At 44.5% G+C, this 19,521-nt stretch overlaps 1 protein-coding gene across 3 annotated transcripts in view; it reads left to right on the plus strand.

Annotated features, from left to right (window-relative positions):
- The window catches only part of LOC110524227 (fibrillin-2), a 90,616-nt gene that overhangs the window by 26,575 nt on the left and 44,520 nt on the right, over positions 1 to 19,521 (plus strand). For all 3 annotated transcript variants that reach the window (XM_036978000.1, XM_036978001.1, XM_036978002.1), the window contains exons 7-9: positions 9,669 to 9,866; positions 15,000 to 15,125; positions 19,223 to 19,348. In XM_036978000.1, coding sequence (XP_036833895.1) covers positions 9,669 to 9,866; positions 15,000 to 15,125; positions 19,223 to 19,348 — 450 coding nt within the window. The remainder of the gene's footprint in view (positions 1 to 9,668; positions 9,867 to 14,999; positions 15,126 to 19,222; positions 19,349 to 19,521) is intronic.

Consider the following 19,521-nt stretch of genomic DNA (forward strand, 5'->3'; position numbering starts at 1 on the left):
AAAGTCTGTATACTTCTATTCAAGGTCAAATCAGACACCTTATCGATAGCAACAGCTCATGGTCCTCCTGGAATCAGAAGTTTTTTTTGACTCAACGGAGGAACATAGTCAGAGACATGCTGATGAATGTCTTGCTCGAGCTGTGTATGCAACTGGTTCACCTCTGATGCTCACAGGCAATGTGTATTGGGAGAGACTTCTGAATGTTCTTTTTCCAGCATACACCCCTGCAACCAGACATGCTTTATCTACTCTTTTGCTGGATGCAGAGTTCAGAGTTCAAGTGAAGGTCAAACAAATCGTAGAGAAAGCAGACTATTGCAACCTCTGATGGGTGGTTGAATGTTTGTGGGCAAGGAATAATTAACTACATCTCCACCCCTCAACCAGTATTCTACAAGACAAACAATGCTGCAACCATGAAGGCTGCTTGGTCTAAAGTGGAGGAGTCCTGCCCTCACATCACAAGCATTGGCTGTGCTGCTCATGCATTGAATCTGCTCCTCAAGGACATCATGTCACTGAAAACAATGGACACACAAGAGAGCCAAGGAAATGGTTAGGTATGTGAAGGGTCATCAAGTAACAGTAGCAATCTACCTCACCAAGCAAAGTGAGAAGAATAAGAGCACCACATTGAAGCTGCCCAGCAACACCCGTTCGGGTGGTGTTGTCATCATGTTTGACAGCCTCTTGGAGGGGAATGAGTCTCCAAGAAATAGCCATATCACAGTCTGCTGTGTCATGAGCCAGCTCAAAGCCCGTAACAAAAGGGAGATAAGGACTAACAATATATATTTATTAAATAAAGTAAACTAAGTACAATGGTGTGTGTAATCAGTAGTGTAAGTGAGTGTTTTGCATGCATGAATGTGATAATGCAGGGTGTTGAACGGTGCCAAAGCAAACAACCAAAAACCACCAGGACACAACCAAATCAAAAAAAGGTGTCTGCATGGAGAGAGTCTCCATGAATGGGGAAGTGGTGTATTTATCCTGGGACACACCGGGCCCAAGTGTTTCCCATGTAGCTGACGACCCTCCCAACTCCACCCACCGGCATCCTAATAAGGAAAGAAGAACAAAGAGAGAAACGGCAGAGGGAGGGTTGTCACAGTCCCCCCATAAAACCGGGGACCAACAAGGACCCCGGAACATACCGAGCTCTGCCCCCCCCCCCCCCAAATTGACACAGCCTCTGCGCACAGGAAGCAACATTTAAGAGGAAAGAAGAACACAAGACCAGGAGGGAACAGACAGGAAAGATAGGACATGACAACACCAAACAATGGTCAGTCACGTAAACATTCAGGAACAGGGCACAAGAGACCGCATCAGCTACAAACTCCAACGAAAGATCAGGGTCCTTAATTTTTACAACTCCCAACGATTCAGTCACTTCCCAACGTAACAGAATTTCAATCATTCAACCTTGTAGTGTTCAGCGATCTTCAACAGCTGTTCTTTAGTACATAATTCTAACAGTTCCTCTGATGGAAAGCGAATTAACTCGTCTACATAAGACGCCATAGTCATAAGTAAATAATCTTGCTCAACCCCTCTGCTGAGCACATCAGACCACAACCAGAGAACTGACAATCACCCTGAGCACCACAGAAGAGAGATGAGACACGAGACAATAACTCAACCCTAGTCTTTGTGCGGATTTGCGGTGGGTATTTACGCACTGTAGCCCGCTGGCAAGGAAGTAAAACTCCCCAGCATGCTGGCAAATTCCACCAAGCCACAGATGTGCCCCCGAGACAACTGCTCAGTCCACAGACACCACACAAAAATAACAAACATTTATCCATGCCCAACATATTCCAAAAATGAAACGCGTCGCTAAGCCGCTCATGGGGAAAAGGCTATAGCGCCAGGTAGCAAGTTCCACTACCCTACCCAAATCTCCCACCGAGGTACATAGCCAATTTACTCACATCCTTAGACCAATGTCCCAACAGAAAGTAGAACAAGAGTTTCCAGGCTGGGCAGGGGCCTGGAAACGAACAATTATGTTCTCTCCAACGCAGCACACAAACCAAACAACAAAGGCAACCAATACTGGGCCTATCAAACACGTACAGAATTTAACATTACCTTCACGTTCTCCCAAACCAATATGTTCAAAGATCCCGGATGAGCTCCCACTTGTCACGAACCGGTTCAAAGCCCGTAACAAAAGGAGACAACGTGGAGATAAGGAGTAACAAAATATATATTTATTAAATAAAGTAAACTAAGTACAATATACAATGGTGTGTGTAATCAGTAGTGTAAGTGAGTGATTTGTATGCATGAATGTGATAATGCAGGGTGTTGAACAGTGCCCAAGCAAACAACCAAAAACCACCAAGACACAAAATCTATAAAGGTGTCTGCATGGAGAGAGTCTTCTCCATAAATGGGGAAGTGGTGTATTTATCCTGGGACACACCGGGCCCAGGTGTTTCCCATGTAGCTGACGACCCTCCCAACTCCGCCCACCAGCATCCTAATAAGGAAACAAGAACAAAGAGAGAATACGGCAGACAGAGTGGGAGGGTCATCACACTGACATGGACAGCCCCATCAAGAGGATCTTCCTGGATGATGTATTTTGGGAGAGAGTGGTAAAGCAACCTGAAACCTATAGCAGTAGCCATTGCACGGATTGAGGGAAACAATGCCATCCTGTCTGATGTTCAGACTCTGCTTGCAGATGTAAGAGAAGAAATATGTACTGCCCTGCCCACGTCACCATTGCTCCAAGCAGGGGCAACTGCAGTTCTGAAATACATCAAAAAGCGTGAAGACTTCTGCCTGAAGCCCATACACACCGCAGTGTACATGTTGGACCCCAAGTATGCTGGCAAGAACATCCTGTCTGGTGCAGAGATCAACAAGGCCTATAGTGTCATCACTACCGTGTCTTGCCACCTTGGCCTGGATGAGGGCAAGGTTCTTGGCAGTCTGGTGAAGTACACTTCCAAGCAAGGGCTTTGGGATGGACACGCAATATGGCAATCGTGTCAACATATCTCATCAGCCACCTGGTGGAAGGGACTTTGTGGATCTGAGGCTTTTTCCCTTGTTGCCTCCATTATCCTCCAAATTCCACCAACATCAGCTGTCTCAGAGCGCAACTGGTCTTTGTTTGGGAACACACACACCAAAGCACGCAACAGGCTGATCAATACAAGGGTTGAAAAATTGGTGGCAATTTGGGCAAATTTGAGGCTTTTAGAGCCTGACAACGAGCCATCCTTCAACAAGGTTGGAAAGTGACAGTCAGTCTGATGTTCAAGAGGTCGACATTGAGGAGGTCCAGGGGGGAGACATGGAAGCCTGAGAGGAGACAACCAAAGCTTTAGTTTCTAGACTATCATTTTACAGATGTATGTTGAAAACATTTTTGGGAGATGCGATGGATCATTGGGGATCATTCAATATTCCCTTTCTTTTGATGTTCTGTGAAATCATCCCATGTGAAGAGTCAACTCATTTAATTAAAGTTAAATTCGTAACCATTTTATTTAAAAAAAATTATATTGGAAAGATTTAATCATTTGCATTTGTCTACTTATGATAAGGTAAAATGTTTATTTCTGTCTCCATGTGATATGGTAAATATTTCCAATGCAAAAAACATCTACATTTAAATGGTATTAATATTATTTTGCATATATTTCCGTTAATTCCCATATATTCCTGTTAATTCCCATATATTCCCGTTAATTCCCACGGAAGGTTTCCACCTCCGTAAAATGTGCAACCCTAGTCTCCATACATCATCTACGTATCGCTTTGGAATTGGCTGATTTTCTCCCGCTTTCCCTTGGTTTCCACCGACCGTTGACATAAGAAGGCATGTCGGCGGCGTTCCTTCCCTCTTCCCTGTGATCGTGCAGCTTGACGTCGGGAGCGTTTCCCAAACAACTTGGCCGGCTTTCCAGACTGGATTAGCATCCCTTTTCTCACCTGCCAGATTGTCCCATTCCCATCTCCTCTCATCAGAGGCTTTCTCTCAGGCAGGAAAAGGGGAATAGGGAAAGATCGCGTTTGACCCAGTTACAGATGTTGATCTGATGGGCTAGACAGATCTTATGTAGGTGAGAGTCCATAAAGTGACCTCATTAACCCAACTCTGGGATGGGTTACACTTAGCCAGCACATCTTGGCAGATGTTTAGTATTTTGGCCTTGCTTCTAATGTAACAGATATGCAATGCATTCCTATGAGGAGACTGTCTTAACTTATTAGGTAGCCTTTGCTGAGTTTTGAAAGGCCAATAATTTGATTTCTAGTGATCTGTGCTTCGTCGTTGGGAGCATGTGGAGGAAACTGAAAATACCTGGAAAGGAGACAGATGGTGGTGAAAGGCAGGATACAGGAGGGAGGGATCCGGCGAATAGTTTGGATCTATAGAGCAATTTTAACTGTAATTAGACCAAATTGCTTCCGAATGTTGTCGACTTCGGCCCAGCCAGTACCTCAGTTCCTTTATACCCCATTCCCATTTCTAACTCTTCTGGCCCTGGATTGTTCATGTTCCCTGGTCATGGTCAACATACACACACACACACACACACACACACACTGCTTGGCCTGTCTGTCTGGTTCTGAGTCAGTCGGGTCTTGTGGCGCTGAGACATAGACACCCTGGCAAGGCGATTGTTATTGAGTCCATTAAAAGAGTGAGCGCTCGGAGCGCTCCAGTCTTTTGTTTGGCCTAGCTTGGCGGCCGACCTACGGTGTGTTTTCCTTCAGTCATATGCACACATAGACAGGGCTCTGCTGAACTTGGCTAGATCCTCAAGCAGTCGTCTAGCGCTGCTTCTGAAAGGTTTGGCCATGGGAGCGCCCAGACGCCTCCTCACTTTGAGGGTCTCACTGCTGATCAAAGGAATGGCAGCTCAATTCCCAGCTCTCTTCTCTCTCTTTCTTTCTCTTTGTTTCTTTAAATGGCTCCCTTCCATGTCATCTCATACCTTTTGCATGAACAACTTCCCTATAGCTCTCCATAAAGGTCCTGTTCATGCTCCTCGCTCACTTCCAGAACTTAGTTTTACTGAAATTGTTCCGATGTATGATTAAATCAAAACCAGATGAAAGCATGATGGACATAAAGCATTGGACCATATGAGTCCAACATTAGTGTGATTATTATGAGATTTACATTAGTTTTTAATGCATAGTTGACTGGTAGAAGAGCAGGATGTATGGAGGGTTTAGTTTGTTAGTTAGTGGGGGGTTGTGGATGTGGCCCAGAGTGATTCAGAGTTCCAGATGGACACATCTGGACCAGAGGTTGTCCCTTCCTGGTCCCGACCAGGCCAGATTAATCAAGCCCAGATGTGCGTGACTGTTATCGCCACAGTGGGTCTCTGCCGCTCGGATGGGGACTCGCATTCCCGGCCTCAAATTGTCCAGGCCAGATTGTCAGGTCATGGGTATGAGTGAGAGGGGACAGTAAGAGCCTGCTGGTATCCGTCTCAATCCCTCTCTCTCTTTCTCTCTCTGCTGGGTTTGACCTACTTCCCCTCTGTCTATCTCGCGTTCACTCGTTCTCTGTCTGGCTGTGATTTAATTTTCATTTAACTGCACCAGGAAGTAATAAGAGCAGCGCTTCCACAACAAAGCTGCCTCATCTATCTGTACATCTCCTTTAGAACTCAAGAGGGTCAACTTAAACCACTTCTCCAGGGTTTATGTTACATTCCTCCTGACAGCCCCTCTCAGACCATGTATTTTATTTGAATTCCAACCCTCCATCTCTACAGTACCTCTAATGCTGTATTAACTTTGGCACCACTACTGCAGTTAATAAGGCCTTTCCATCATTAGGCCTGTTTGAGTTTTATTATGTGCGATTGAATGGACATCATATTGCTCAAATGGTTTCAGCGTGAGGTCATTGTGTTTGACTTGTGAAGTGTGGTTAACAAAATGATGTCGCCTGGTTGTTCCTGGTGAGCAGCGCAGCAAGGTGGCCATTGAAGTCAGAGGACATTGTGTTCTCCTCATTACTTTGTTTCCACACAAAGTGACACACTCTCTCTTTTTTTTATTCATATTTTCAGTAGTTTTTGTAGGGGGCAGCTTTAATGTTGCAGAAAGATTGTGGCTTCTATCAATGTAATTGTCAGCCTCATTTCCAATCCCCCATATACAGTACTGTGCAAAAGTTTTAGGCAGGTGTGAAAAATGCTGTAAAGTAAGAATTTTTCAAAAATAGACATGCTAATAGATTATATTTATCAATGAACTAAATGCAAAGTGAGTGAACAGAAGAAAAATCTAAATCAAATCCATATTTGGTGTGACCACCCTTTAAAACAGCATAAATGCTTGTAGATACACTTGCACACAGTTTTTGAAGGAACTCGGCAGGTAGGTTTGCCCAAACATCTTGGATAACTAACCACAGTTCTTCTGTGGATTTAAGCAGCCTCAGGTGCTTCTCTCTCTTCATTTAATCCCAGACAGACTCAATGATGTCATGGCTTTATAAGCTTCTGGCTAATTGACATCATATGAGTCAATTGGAGGTGTACCTGTGGATGTATTTCAAGGCATACCTTCAAACTCAGTGCCTCTTTGCTTGACATCATGGGAAAATCAAAAGAAAGACCTCAGAAAAAGAATTGTAGACCTCCACAAGTCTGGTTCATCCCTGGGTGCAATTTCCAAACGCCTGAAGGTACCATGTTCATCTGTACAAACAAGAGTACGTGAGTATAAACACCATGGGACACCACAGCCGTCATACCGCTCAGGAAGGAGACGGGTTCTGTCTCCTAGAGATGAACATACTTTGGTGCGAAAAATGCAAATTAATCCCGGAACAACAGCAAAGGACCTTGTGAAGATGCTGGAGGAAACATGTCGACATAATCTGAAAGGCTGCTCAGCGAGGAAGAAGCCACTGCTCCAAAACTGGCATAAAAAAAGCCAGACTATTGTTTGCATCTGCACATGTGGACAAAGATCGTACTTTTTGGAGAAAAGTCCTCTGGTCTGATGAAACAAAAGCAACATCTCAAGACATCAGTCAGGAAGTTAAAGCTTGGTCGCAAATGGGTCTTCCAAATGGACAATGACCCCAAATACACTTCCAAAGTTGTGGCAAAATGTCTTAAGGATAGTAAAGTCAAGGTATTGAAGTGGCCATCACAAAGCACTGACCTCAATCCTGTAGACATAGAACTAAAAAAGCGTGTGCCAGCAAGGAGGCCTACAAACCTCACACAGTTACACCAGCTCTGTCAGGGGGAATGGGGTTATTGTGAGAAGCTTGTGGAAGGTTACCTGAAACGTTTGATAAGTTAAACAATTTCAATGCAATGCGACCAAATACTAATTGAGTGTATGTAAACTTCTGACCCACTGGGAATGTGATGAAAGAAATGAAAGCTGAAATAAATCATTCTCTCAAATATTATTCTGACATTTCACATTCTTAAAATAAAGTGGTGATCCTAACTGACCTAAGACAGGGATTTTTTACTAGGATTAAATGTCAGGAATACACTTCCGACTTCAACTGTATATACAGTTTTACAGGCTCGTAACCAACTGTTTTATTTTGTTCGTTTTTTTCATTGTTTGTAACTCATTCTGTACATAACATTGCTGCTACTGTCTCTTATGACCGAAAAGAGCTTCTGGACGTCAGAACAGCAATTACTCACTCATTACTCGAACTGGACAAATATTTTTTGAGTCTGACGCAAAGGATATACTGCTTTGTTGAGACAAGGCCCAAATCCCTGTCATCCTCGTGAAGAAAAATAATATAAGGGGCGGGGTGCCGACGAGTTGGTAAACCACCACTACCCTCCGTATTATTGGCCAATGTGCAATCATTGGAAAACAAACTGGACGATCTACGATTAAGACTATCCCACCAACGGGACATTAAAAACTGTAATATCTTATCGTTCACGAGATGTGGCTGAACGACGACGCAGAAAATATGGAGCTGGCTGGCTTCTCTGTGCATCGTCAGGACAGAGCAGCTACTACGTCTGTTAAGTCGAGGGGCTGGGCTGGGTGTCTATTTGTCAATAACTGCTGGTGCGCAATGTCTAATATGAAAGAAGTCTCGAGATCCTGGACTTGCTGACGGGCCGTCCCCAGGTGGTAAGGGTAGGCAACAACACATCTGTCACGCTGATCCTCAACACTGGGGCCCCTCAGGGGTGTGTGCTTAGTCCCCTCCTGTACTCCCTGTTCACCCATGACTGCTTGGCCAAGCACAACTCCAACACCATCATTACGTTTGCTAATGAGACACCACTGGTAGGCCTGCTCACCGACAACGATGAGACAGACTATAGGGAGGAGGTCAGACACCTGGCAGTGTGGTGCCAGGGCAACAACCTCTCCCTCTATGTAACATCGACGGGGCTGAAATGGAGCGGGTCGAGAATTTCAAGTTCCTTGGTGCCAACCTCACCAACGAACTATCATGGTCCAAACACACCAAGGCAGTTGTGAAGAGGGCACGACAACACCTTTCCCCCTCAGGAGACTAAAAAGATTTGGCATAGGTTCTCAGATCCTCAAACAGTTCTACAGCTTTACCATCGAGAGCATCCTGACCGGTTGCATCACCGTCTGGTATGGCAACTGCTTGGCATCTGACCGTAATGCGCTACAGAGGGAAGTGCGTACGGTCTAGTACATCACTGGGGCCAAGCTTCCTGACATCCAGGACCTATATACTAGGCAGTGTCAGAGGAAAGCCCAAAAAATTGTCAACGACTCTAGTCACCCAAGTTACCGCACAGCAAGCGGTACCGGAGCGCCAAGTCTAGTACCAAAAGGCTCCTTAACAGCTTCCACCCCCAAGCCATAATACTGTTTTTACACTACTGCTACTTGCTGTTTTATTATCTATGCATAGTCATTTCACAAATGACCTTGACTAACGGGTACCCCAGCACATTGACTCGGTACCGGTACCCCATGTATATTGCTCATTATTGTTATGTCATTTTCTTGTGTTACTTTTTTATTTGATTGGATTTTAATTAATTTTTTGGGAAATATTTTCTTGACTTTATTTCTTGAACTGCATTGTTTAAGGGCTTGTAAGAAAGCATTTCACTGTGAGGTATTCGGCACACAGTGACAAATACAATTTGATTCTGTTTTCTGCTAACAATGCCTGCAGTACCGCGGTCGGCCTTGAACTGCCGTTGCTTCACTGAGAGGGGGCAGTCGTTCTCCCCTGGTCTGGACCAAGAATATTTGTCATGAGAAGATCTTTATTGAAGGGAACCAGTACTAAATGGGTTTCCCCATTATATAGTTATCCCATTACACCAGTGAACAGGGGAACCCACTGTTCAGCACATTTCCAGATAAGTGTCTCTAACCAGGAATGTGCAGCAGCATTTAGTCCAATGGGTTAAAGACTTGGGAGGTCTGTCATACAGTGTGCATGACATATTGCAGCATTTAAAGCCTACTAAATTGTGTTCTTCTGGGGTATATTTATATTTATTTTAATAGCACTTCAAACTCAATCAAATGTAGCTAGCAGAAGTGTGAAATAGTCTTGGCTTTAGATGTATTTTTCCTCACTACCTTTCAGTTATACAGAACATTCAGAGGGGGATTTTAAGGAAGTGGGAAAAATAAATGGCTGACTCTTGTTCTCTCTCCTTCTCCCCGTCCAGACTACCGGACTGGGCCCTGTTTCACGCAGGTCAACAATCAGATGTGCCAGGGCCAGTTGAGTGGCATCGTGTGCACCAAGACATTGTGCTGTGCCACCATCGGACGGGCATGGGGACACCCCTGTGAGATGTGCCCCGCCCAGCCTCACCCCTGTCGCCGAGGCTTCATCCCCAACATCCGCAGTGGCGCGTGCCAGGGTAAGACATACACACACACACACACGCATGTTTACAATCACATATAAACACACCTGAATGATACACACACACACACACACACACACACACACACACACACACACACACACACACACACACACACCATCCTCATCACGAACACTGTAACCAACTTAATTCACTTAATTAACTAGTAACTTAATCTGTCACCATCTGTAACATCTTCAATAAAATCATGTTTAATGTAAACGTCAACGTAACAGTCACCTTCCTTATCTCTGATACTGTCACCAAACTTCTGCAGCCTGCAACCACCACCCACACAGAGAAACCAAAACACACACACACAGAGCAGAGCAGAGCAGAGATACACATCAAAGCCCAAGAGAAAGAGAGGGAGGGTACGAGAGAGAAAGAGTTCTAATTTCACCGCCTCATGAACTGAGTTTCACATTGCTTCATCAGCCCCAGGCCGTCTCTCTCTGTCTCTGTCTGTTTTGTCTGTCTGGCCCCCCCCTCCTCCACACTAGGCTCCCTAATGACCAACCAGACTAAGCAGTGAGGCTGGATCAATAGATGACACACATGTAAATGTTATGTCCCCTCTTAGGTAAACGCAGCGTCTCACCCCTCTGCAATATTCAAACGGCCCTCCATGGACTGGAGCCTCTTCTTCTCTGTGGATATTCAAATGAGAGTTGTCTAGTCAACACCTTTGTGTTGAGATAATGGGTTGCCTTTTTTGAATGTTTTTCACTAAGTCTCAAAGGGGGGCACTTACCTCATTCACATTAATGTGCAGGACTAGGAGCCACCTGGGAGAAACAGGACACTCCCCTTTATTGGCAGAAAGCAGGTGCACATGGCCTCTAAAGTTCCTGTTGAGTGTTGACACATTCTCAGTAAGGTGTGGTGAAAGCCAAATTGAATATGAAAGCTTTTTGCACTCAGTCTAATGAAAAATAGCCGGAAAGAACTGAACAACTGAAGAAATAGGACTCTAAGACAGCGGTAAACCTTCACGCCTCACTCTGCACATTGGAATTACCAGTGTGACTGACTGAGTGCCTTAAAGGGGCAATCTGTGACTTCTCTTTCTGCTGTGGCCACTGGACAAAAAGCAAGGAAATTGATGCTCAAACACAACCAAAGCGCTTTATTATCCAAAGCTGCATCATTGAATGTCTTACATTCAACTCTAAGTCAACCCATTCATCAAGTCAAATCAAAATAAAAGGTATTTGTCGCATGCTTTGTAAACAACCGGTGTAGACACACAGTGAAATGCTTACTTACGGGTTGCGAGTTGAAGATAAAGATAAAAAAAATAGAAATAGCGACACGAGGAATAAATACACAGTGAATAAGGAATAACAATGATGAGTAAAAAATAACATGGCCATATGTAGGGAGTACCCGTATCTAGTCGCGGAGTACGGGATAATTGAGATGGCTATGTACATATGAGGGTGGGGTATATTAAAAGTCACATTCTTTCACAGAGCCTCTATCAGTCTGCTTCTATATATACAGTACCAATCAAACGTTTGGACACACTTACTCATTCAAGGGTTTTTCTTTATTTTGACTATTTTCAACATTGTAGAATAATAGTGAAGACATCAAAACTATGAAATAACACATATGGAATCATGTAGTGACCAAAAAAAGTGTTAATCAAATATATTATAGATTTAGATTCTTCAAAGTAGCCACCCTTTGCCTTGATGACAGCTTTGTACTCTCAACCAGCTTCATGAGGTAGTCACCTGGAATGCATGTCAATTAACAGGTGTTAATTTGTGGAATTTCTTTCCTTCTTAATGTGTTTCAGCCAATCAGTTGTGTTGTGACATGGTAGGGGTGGTATACATATTATGGCAAGAATAGCTCAAATAAGCAAAGAGAAACAACAGTCCATCATTACTTTAAGACATGAAGGTCAGTCAATCCGGAAAATGTCTAGAATCTTGAAAGTTTCTTCAAGTATAGTTGCAAAAACCATCAAGCGCTATGATGAAACTGGCTCTCATGAGGACCGCCACATGAAAGGAAGACCCAGAGTTACTATAAGGGCCCAAGTCGAGACCCAAATGCAGACACAGGAGGCAGATGGTTGAGCTCCGATATTTATTATAACAAAAGGGGTAGGCAAAAGGCAGGTCGGGGACAGGCGAGAGTTCAAAAACCAGGTCAGAGTCCAAACAGTACCAGGCGATAGGCAGGCTCGAGGTCAGGACAGGCAGAGTGGTCAGGCAGGCGGATTCGACATCAGGACAGGCAAGGGTCAAATCCAGGAGCACTAGGAAAATACAGAGACTGGGAAAAATAGGAGCTAGGAAAAATCGCTGGTTGACTTGGCAAAACAAGACGAACTGGCACAGAGAGACAGGAAACACAGGGTTAAATACACCGGACTAATGGAAACAGGTGAGGGCGTGACAGTTACCTTTGCTGCAGAGGATAAGTTCATTAGAGTTAACTGCACCTCAGATTGCATCCCAAATAAATGCTTCACAGAGTTCAAGTAACAGACACATCTCAACATCAACTGTTCAAAGGAGACTGCGTGAATCAGGCCTTCATGGTCGAAGTGCTGCAAAGAAACCACTACTAAAGGACACCAATAAGAAGAAGAGACTTGCTTGGGCCAAGAAACATGAGCAATGGACATTAGACCAGTGGAAATCTGTCCAAACTTGAGATTTTGGGTTTCAGCTGCAGTGTCTTTGTGAGACGCAGAGTAGATGAAAGGATGATCTCCGCATTTGTGGAGGAAGGGTGATGGTGTGGGGGTGCTTTGCTGGTGACTGTTGGTGATTCATTTAGAATTCAAGTCACACTTAACCAGCATGGTGCAACGATACGCCATCCCATCTGGTTTGCACTTAGTGGTCCCAAAATTTGTTTTTCAACAGGACAATGACCCAAAACACACCTCCAGGCTGTGTAAAGGCTATTTGACCAAGAAGGAGAGTGATGGAGTGCTGCATCAGAGAACCTGGCCTCCACAATCACCTGACCTCAACCCAATTGAGGTGGTTTGGGATGAGTTGGAAAAGGAAAAGCAGCCAACAAGTGCTCAGCATATGTGGGAACTCCTTCAAGACTGTTGGAAAAGCATTCCTCATGAAGCTGGTTGAGAGAATGCCAAGAGTGTGCAAAGCTGTCATCAAGGCAAAGGGTGGCTACTTTGAACAATCTCAAGTATATTTTGATTTGTTTAAAACTTTTTGGGTTACTACTTGGTTCCATATGTGTTATTTCATCGTTTTGATGTCTTCACTATTATTCTACAATGTAGAATATATTTTTTTAAATAAGGAAAACCCTTTAATGAGTACATGTGTAATAAAAACCTTTGACTGGTCGCCAAAAAGCCCCTGAGCAAAGTCCTGTTGGAATCAGTTCAAAGCACACATGCACATGAATCCCAATGTAAGGATAGCATTCCAGGCGTCATGGATTTGGATGGTCCTCAACACGTGAGCACATTTTCAGGCTTTGTTAAAAGGGAACAGAGGTAAAATATATGCGCATGATTAGAAACAGGCTGGGTGTGTGTGTGTGTGAGAGAGAGAGGGCGGTATTAATCTTGGCTGCTTGGCTGGGTACTGGCAAGGCGTGCCAACTTCCCTCTCACAGAGCTGGATGATCGGGTGTGTGTGTCTGGACGTCTGTGTGTTTCTTTGGGAAGATCTCAATTGCATAGTCATCACGTCCTCTTTCCTCGTCTCTTTCTCTAAACCCATTGGAGGAAAAGGGCCGAGGGGAGGAAACTCTGGCTTTTTCATCCAATGTGTTTTGAGAATGAGATGAGGATGCGAGGAGTATGCAATTGAGATTCTACACTTGACTATGTTTTCATACCATCCAGACAAATACCAGTCTCGGCACACATTCACACACCCGGACCAGACGAACCCTCTTTAGGCACGCTAACGATCTGAGGGGTCTGAGTCAATGTGTTTCCACTGAAGATGACGAAACACCAACACCTCTCTCTTGCCAGCATGGCCAGACTGTGAGCTAATGAAGTGTAAATGTGTGAAGAGGGGAAGAGCAAAGATTATGGATATACTAACAAGATATACATGTCTCTCCGCCCTAACAATGGCAGTCGTTGTGCACAAAGAGGCACAGTAGCCTGTCAAGCTCCCGCCTATCCTTTCTATGACTGGTGAATAGATCTAATTATTTTGATACTTTTTTGAATATTCGATGGGGTTGTTGACGTCAACCGCCTGTATTCAATGAGGAGATGCTATGCTACGAGCCTCATGCAATGAATATGCATAGCCATCTCCAATATGAAGTGTTTTTTTCTGTCGTTTGTCCTACTTACATCAGTACACTCGTAAAAACCTAAGCATTATGCAACTTCGATTCAATCAAATATATGAACCTCACATAGAAAATAAGCCATACATTTTTGTTGTTGAACAAATCCGACACTCATTGACCTCCACACAACAAGTCCAAGTCACCTGGTGGAGGGAGACGAGTCGGGCCTCTCTCTTTAGCTCTTATTCTCTGGGAAGAGGGAGGAAGATGAGGTGATAAATGACTCCTCCCTCTCTTTAACGACTAAAGAAGACATGTCATGCTTCCTGGTTACTGTGTTCACTGTCCAATCAGAGCCCTACGCTCACAGCACCATCCTAGTTACTCATGGCATGATGGGGAAATATACATGAACCCACTCACTTCCTCAAGCAAGTGCTGCAGTCAGGAGTCATCTTGGTTCCTAGGTGGCGGTGCCAAGATATCCTCTGTTCTTTCCTGCTTCGCCCCTTTCAACAGGTTTTAATACGGGACTGAAAGCTCAGGATTTAAAAAAATATTTTAGCCATAAGTCTTCTCATGATTGATTATTGTAATGTAATGTATGCGCCCAGCCTACTTCACTTTAAAGGCTAAGGTGCTGTAAATCAGAGAGTGTAAAATCCAAATTCATTCACACACATTTATAGACTCCATCTGATTCAAGGTTAGTGGGCAGCAAAGCTTTGGGAGATTCTTAGCTCATTAAGAGTAAACAGAGTATTTAAAATGCATCTCTTAAAGCAACGCCTGTTAAGGCGCTGCTTATTTGTGCTGATGGTCTACATTCTCTCTCTCTCTCCCTCCTTTCACCCTCTTGTCCCCCTGTAGATGTGGATGAGTGCCAGGCCATCCCGGGGCTGTGTGCAGGAGGTAATTGCATCAACACAGTGGGCTCCTATGAGTGTAAATGTCCTGCGGGCCACCGCCAGAGTGACACCAGCCACAAGTGTGAAGGTGAGTCACACACACACAGTCCACAGACCCTCTGTGGTGATGTTATGTTATGCACCTTTTATAAGAAATAGGAATGTATAACAATGAGTTGGTGTAATGGAAAACACATTGGCCATGAATTAAAGTAGGCTTAGCTAAGTGAACTCAATGCCTCAGTTAAGAATTTGATTTTGAATTGCGAGCGTAGATCCATTGTTGAGTTTTTTTTGCCAGGGTTTTGTTAGCAGTTTTTTTTTTTTTAGTACTGTGGCTATTGGCTTCTGTGGTTATCAAGTCTCTGGTATGGAAACGTACACACACATAAAGAAGGATGAAAGGGTGCATTTGAAGAGGATTTGAACGGCGCCTGGGTGTCCAGTGACAGCTATAGAGAGAGAGAGAGCTCAGCTGTTAGACATCAGTAGACCCTGAGGGTTAATGAAGGGTTGGAAACACTCATATACCCGGAGGAGCCTCTAATTAGCTGGTCATGTGATGAGGGAAGGATTCACACACACATACACTCACTCTCTCTCTCTCTCTCTCACTCTGACACAGAGACAGGCATGCTTTCATGCACTCACACAGACACACACATAGACACTGCTGTCCTATCACAGTCCCAATGAAATCGGATTGTGCCGCAGCATCCCTATGGTGCTAGAGGCCTGTTGGTTGGACTAGAGCAGGAGAGGTGTCCTGTGCCCTTTAGTCTTTGAAGCCTGGTGGGATGAGAGGCAGCGTGTGGGGGTGGAGATCCTCGGAGGTTAACTAATTACAGGACAATTGGAGACAGTAGTGGATCAGCCCCAGGCTTGAGGCTCCGTCGCTGGGCTTTGTTTGGGCCACGGTGGGGGCTGGATGGTGGATGCATTTAGGTAACATTGTTTTAGAGCTTAATTGGGGCAGAGTCCGTTTTTAGTCTCAAAACATCAAGTATTTAATTAAAGGGTAGAGAATACAAAGTTGAACCATCCATAACTATAAATACCCAGATACCTCAAATAGCACAGCTCTGAGATTGCGAGATTCAAACCCCATTTTGTTCACTTATGACATCACCGACCACCATCAGTATTCCAAAGGAAAATGGGTTTCAAAATGCCCTCCAAGTTTATGCACAAACATGGCGTCATATTCTAGTGGAGCCAGCCTTGGAGCTGTTAACATGTCTGGGAGGTAGCTCTTCTTTGCCAAAGCAGCCTACCTGATTTCATAGCTCCTTTCGCTCCAGTCGTGTTTCGCACTCGTTCTTTTTTCTCTCCTTCTTTCTTTTGCCCCCCATTTTCCTTCCATAAATACAGTCGCCTGGCACAGGGCCAGCTGTTAGCGCTAGCACAAAGAAACACTTACAGAGCAGAGATGACTTCAGCGTTATATACACGGACCTCCCCGTAGCGTCTGACACTTGTAGACCCACACTCACTATACACACTACACATACTATACATGCAGACAAACTCTTACACACACTCACACACACCTGTACTATACACACGCGCACACACATACACACTCACTCATACATATACACAATGCATACATACTTTCTCTCGCACACAAACACAGTCTCACAACACACACTTTGATGATTGAACAGTGGTCATTTATCCAGGTGGCAGACATTTCCCTAAACACACACAGCGCTCCATGTCTGAGCTGTGTAAAGTCTGGTCCTATTCCGGGGGAATGCTGACACCACGTTTATTTTGCTGCTCTTTTATGACTTGAGAAGAACCTTTCACCAAAGCAGTCTGACAATAGTCAGCAGGGGACCCAGTGCCTCTTAACTTCCCACTGTGTGCGTCATTACAAAACACACACACACACACTGCCCCATAGACAGCATTAATGCTTACCCACTGCCAACACACACCACACACACCACTAATGCATACCGACCGACTGCGCACACACACATTTAGGGGCCCGCCTCTCACACACCGCGCTATAAACACACGCATACTGTAATTTGACCAAAAGGGTAATTATATATGTGTATAAATAAGCGTAACACAGCATATAAACCCAATGCCTTCTGGAGCCTCACTTCACTCTCACCATCATATACTGTAATACACCACACGATAGACTGGACCGTGCCAAGTACACATACACACACACACACACACACACTCTCTCTCTCTCGCTCTCTCTCTCTCTCTCTCTCTCTCTCTCTCTCTCTCTCTCTCTCTCTCTCTCTCTCTCTCTCTCTCTCTCTTTTATTTATATATATATATATATATATTCATACACACTAGCTATATACTGCTGACTCCCAGGTTTAGTGTACAGATGTAGGATCTTAATTTGATCATTGTTGAAACCAAGGAAGAAACCTAGATAGGAACCAGGCTCTGATGGGTAGCCAGTCCTCTTCTGACAGTTCCCGGTAGAGATTATAAGAGTACATGGCCAGTAGCCCTTTCCTGCAGTCAAATTATCTAGTGGCCTTATGGGTGGAATGTTATTCATATTTTAGCTGCCGAAAATCCAGTGTTTCTGTGTCAAACTTTTATTATATTTCAGTCTTCTGTGATTTATATATATATATAAGTCTAATATTGGGATGCGAACTCAAATGTTATACATTTTATATATTATTATATATTATATACATGTTATATATTTCAACTCTATTTCTGACATGGTACAGGTGTCTTCTCTTTTTCAAGCGTTGCAAACGTTCATTGATGACCAGCAGGGTCAGCTAATAATCACAGTGGTTATAGAGGGTGCAACAGGTCAGCTAATAATCACAGTGGTTATAGAGGGTGCAACAGGTCAGCTAATAATCACAGTGGTTATAGAGGGTGCAACAGGTCAGCTAATAATCACAGTGGTTATAGAGGGTGCAACAGGTCAGCTAATAATCACAGTGGTTATAGAGGGTGCAACAGGTCAGCTAATAATCACAGTGGTTATAGAGGGTGCAACAGGTCAGCTAATAATCACAGTGGTTATAGAGGGTGCAACAGGTCAGCACCTCAGGAGTAAAATGTCAATTGGCTTTTCATAGCCAAACATTCAGAGATTGAGACAACAGGTGTGATAGAGAGAGAGAGAGAGAGAGAGAAAGGGAGGGGGAGAGGGTCAAACAGCAGGTACGGGACAAGGTAGCAGGTCCGGTGAACAGGTCAGGGTTCCATAGCCTCAGGCAGAACAGCAGAAACTGGATCAGCAGCACAACCAGGTGGACTGGGGACAGGGACAGCCAGTCCTGTGGCATGGTCCTAGGGCTCAGGTCCACCGGGAGAGGGAGAGAGAGAGGGAGAGACTTAAAGGCAGCATACTTAAGTTCACACAGGACACCAGATAAGACAGGAGAATTATACCAGATAGGACAGACTGACCCTGACCATAGTCTCTCCGGGGCAGCTGAAGTATTCCCATGATGTGTGTGTGGGAAACTCTAACCATTTAGACCTCTTGAAATCCACCACAGTTATGAAGTCCACTGAGGTATGTTGAACATTGTTAAGTGTAGACCAGCGTGAAATAAAGTCATGAGTCTTTGACGGAACACAATCCCAGAGATTTTCCATATGACCGCCTCTTCCTTTTGTAGACTTCAGACCTCCACTCAGGTTGGCTTGACTGTGTCTAGTACACTCTTAGAAAGAAAGGTGCTATCTAGAACCTAAAAGGGTTCTTCGGCTGTCCCCATTGGACAACCCTTTGAAGAACCCTTTAGGGTTCCAGGTAGAACCCTTTTGTGTTCCATGTAGAACCCTTTCCACAAGGGTTCTACATGGAACCCAGAAGGGTTCTAACTGGAATCAAAAAGGGTTCTCCTATTGGGACAGCCAAAGAACCCTTTTAGAACCATTTGTTTTCAATCAGTATAGCAGTTGTTCCTGCTCTTGTATTTAGAGTTACTAGCAGTTATTATTTGAGGTCCTCGTGTATTTGACAGATGAAATATTGTCCACTTCTTCAAATATTTGACATGGATCCAAATACTTTGAGCAGCTGTTATCGAGGTAAAGGATTTCTTCCAAATAATGCCCGTGATAGGGGTTTTGAGTTACCGCGTGTGTATGGTGAGTGTATGACCATCATGAAGCTCAGTGTTTTCTCTAACTCCAATGATCTAATTGTTTGTGTGTGCGTTTCAGATATTGACGAGTGCAGCACTAACCCAGGTGTTTGTGACGGAGGTGAATGCACCAACACAGCCGGCAGCTACGTCTGCACCTGTCCCCGTGGTTACATCACCAGCACTGACGGTGCCAGATGTGTAGGTGAGTTACCGCTGCCCCCCCCCCCAGCACACACCCCTCCCTCCTTCACCCTCTTGTTAGCCACTGACTGTTCACATCTGGACGTATCCCTGCCTCCGTCCTCTCTGTCTCCCTCCATCCCTTCCTGTGACTAGTGTTCTGATGACTCAAGCAGGTCGGCCTTGACTGCTGTA

The sequence above is a fragment of the Oncorhynchus mykiss genome, chromosome 5 (genome assembly GCF_013265735.2).
Source record: "Oncorhynchus mykiss isolate Arlee chromosome 5, USDA_OmykA_1.1, whole genome shotgun sequence".
Classification (NCBI taxonomy): domain Eukaryota; kingdom Metazoa; phylum Chordata; class Actinopteri; order Salmoniformes; family Salmonidae; genus Oncorhynchus; species Oncorhynchus mykiss.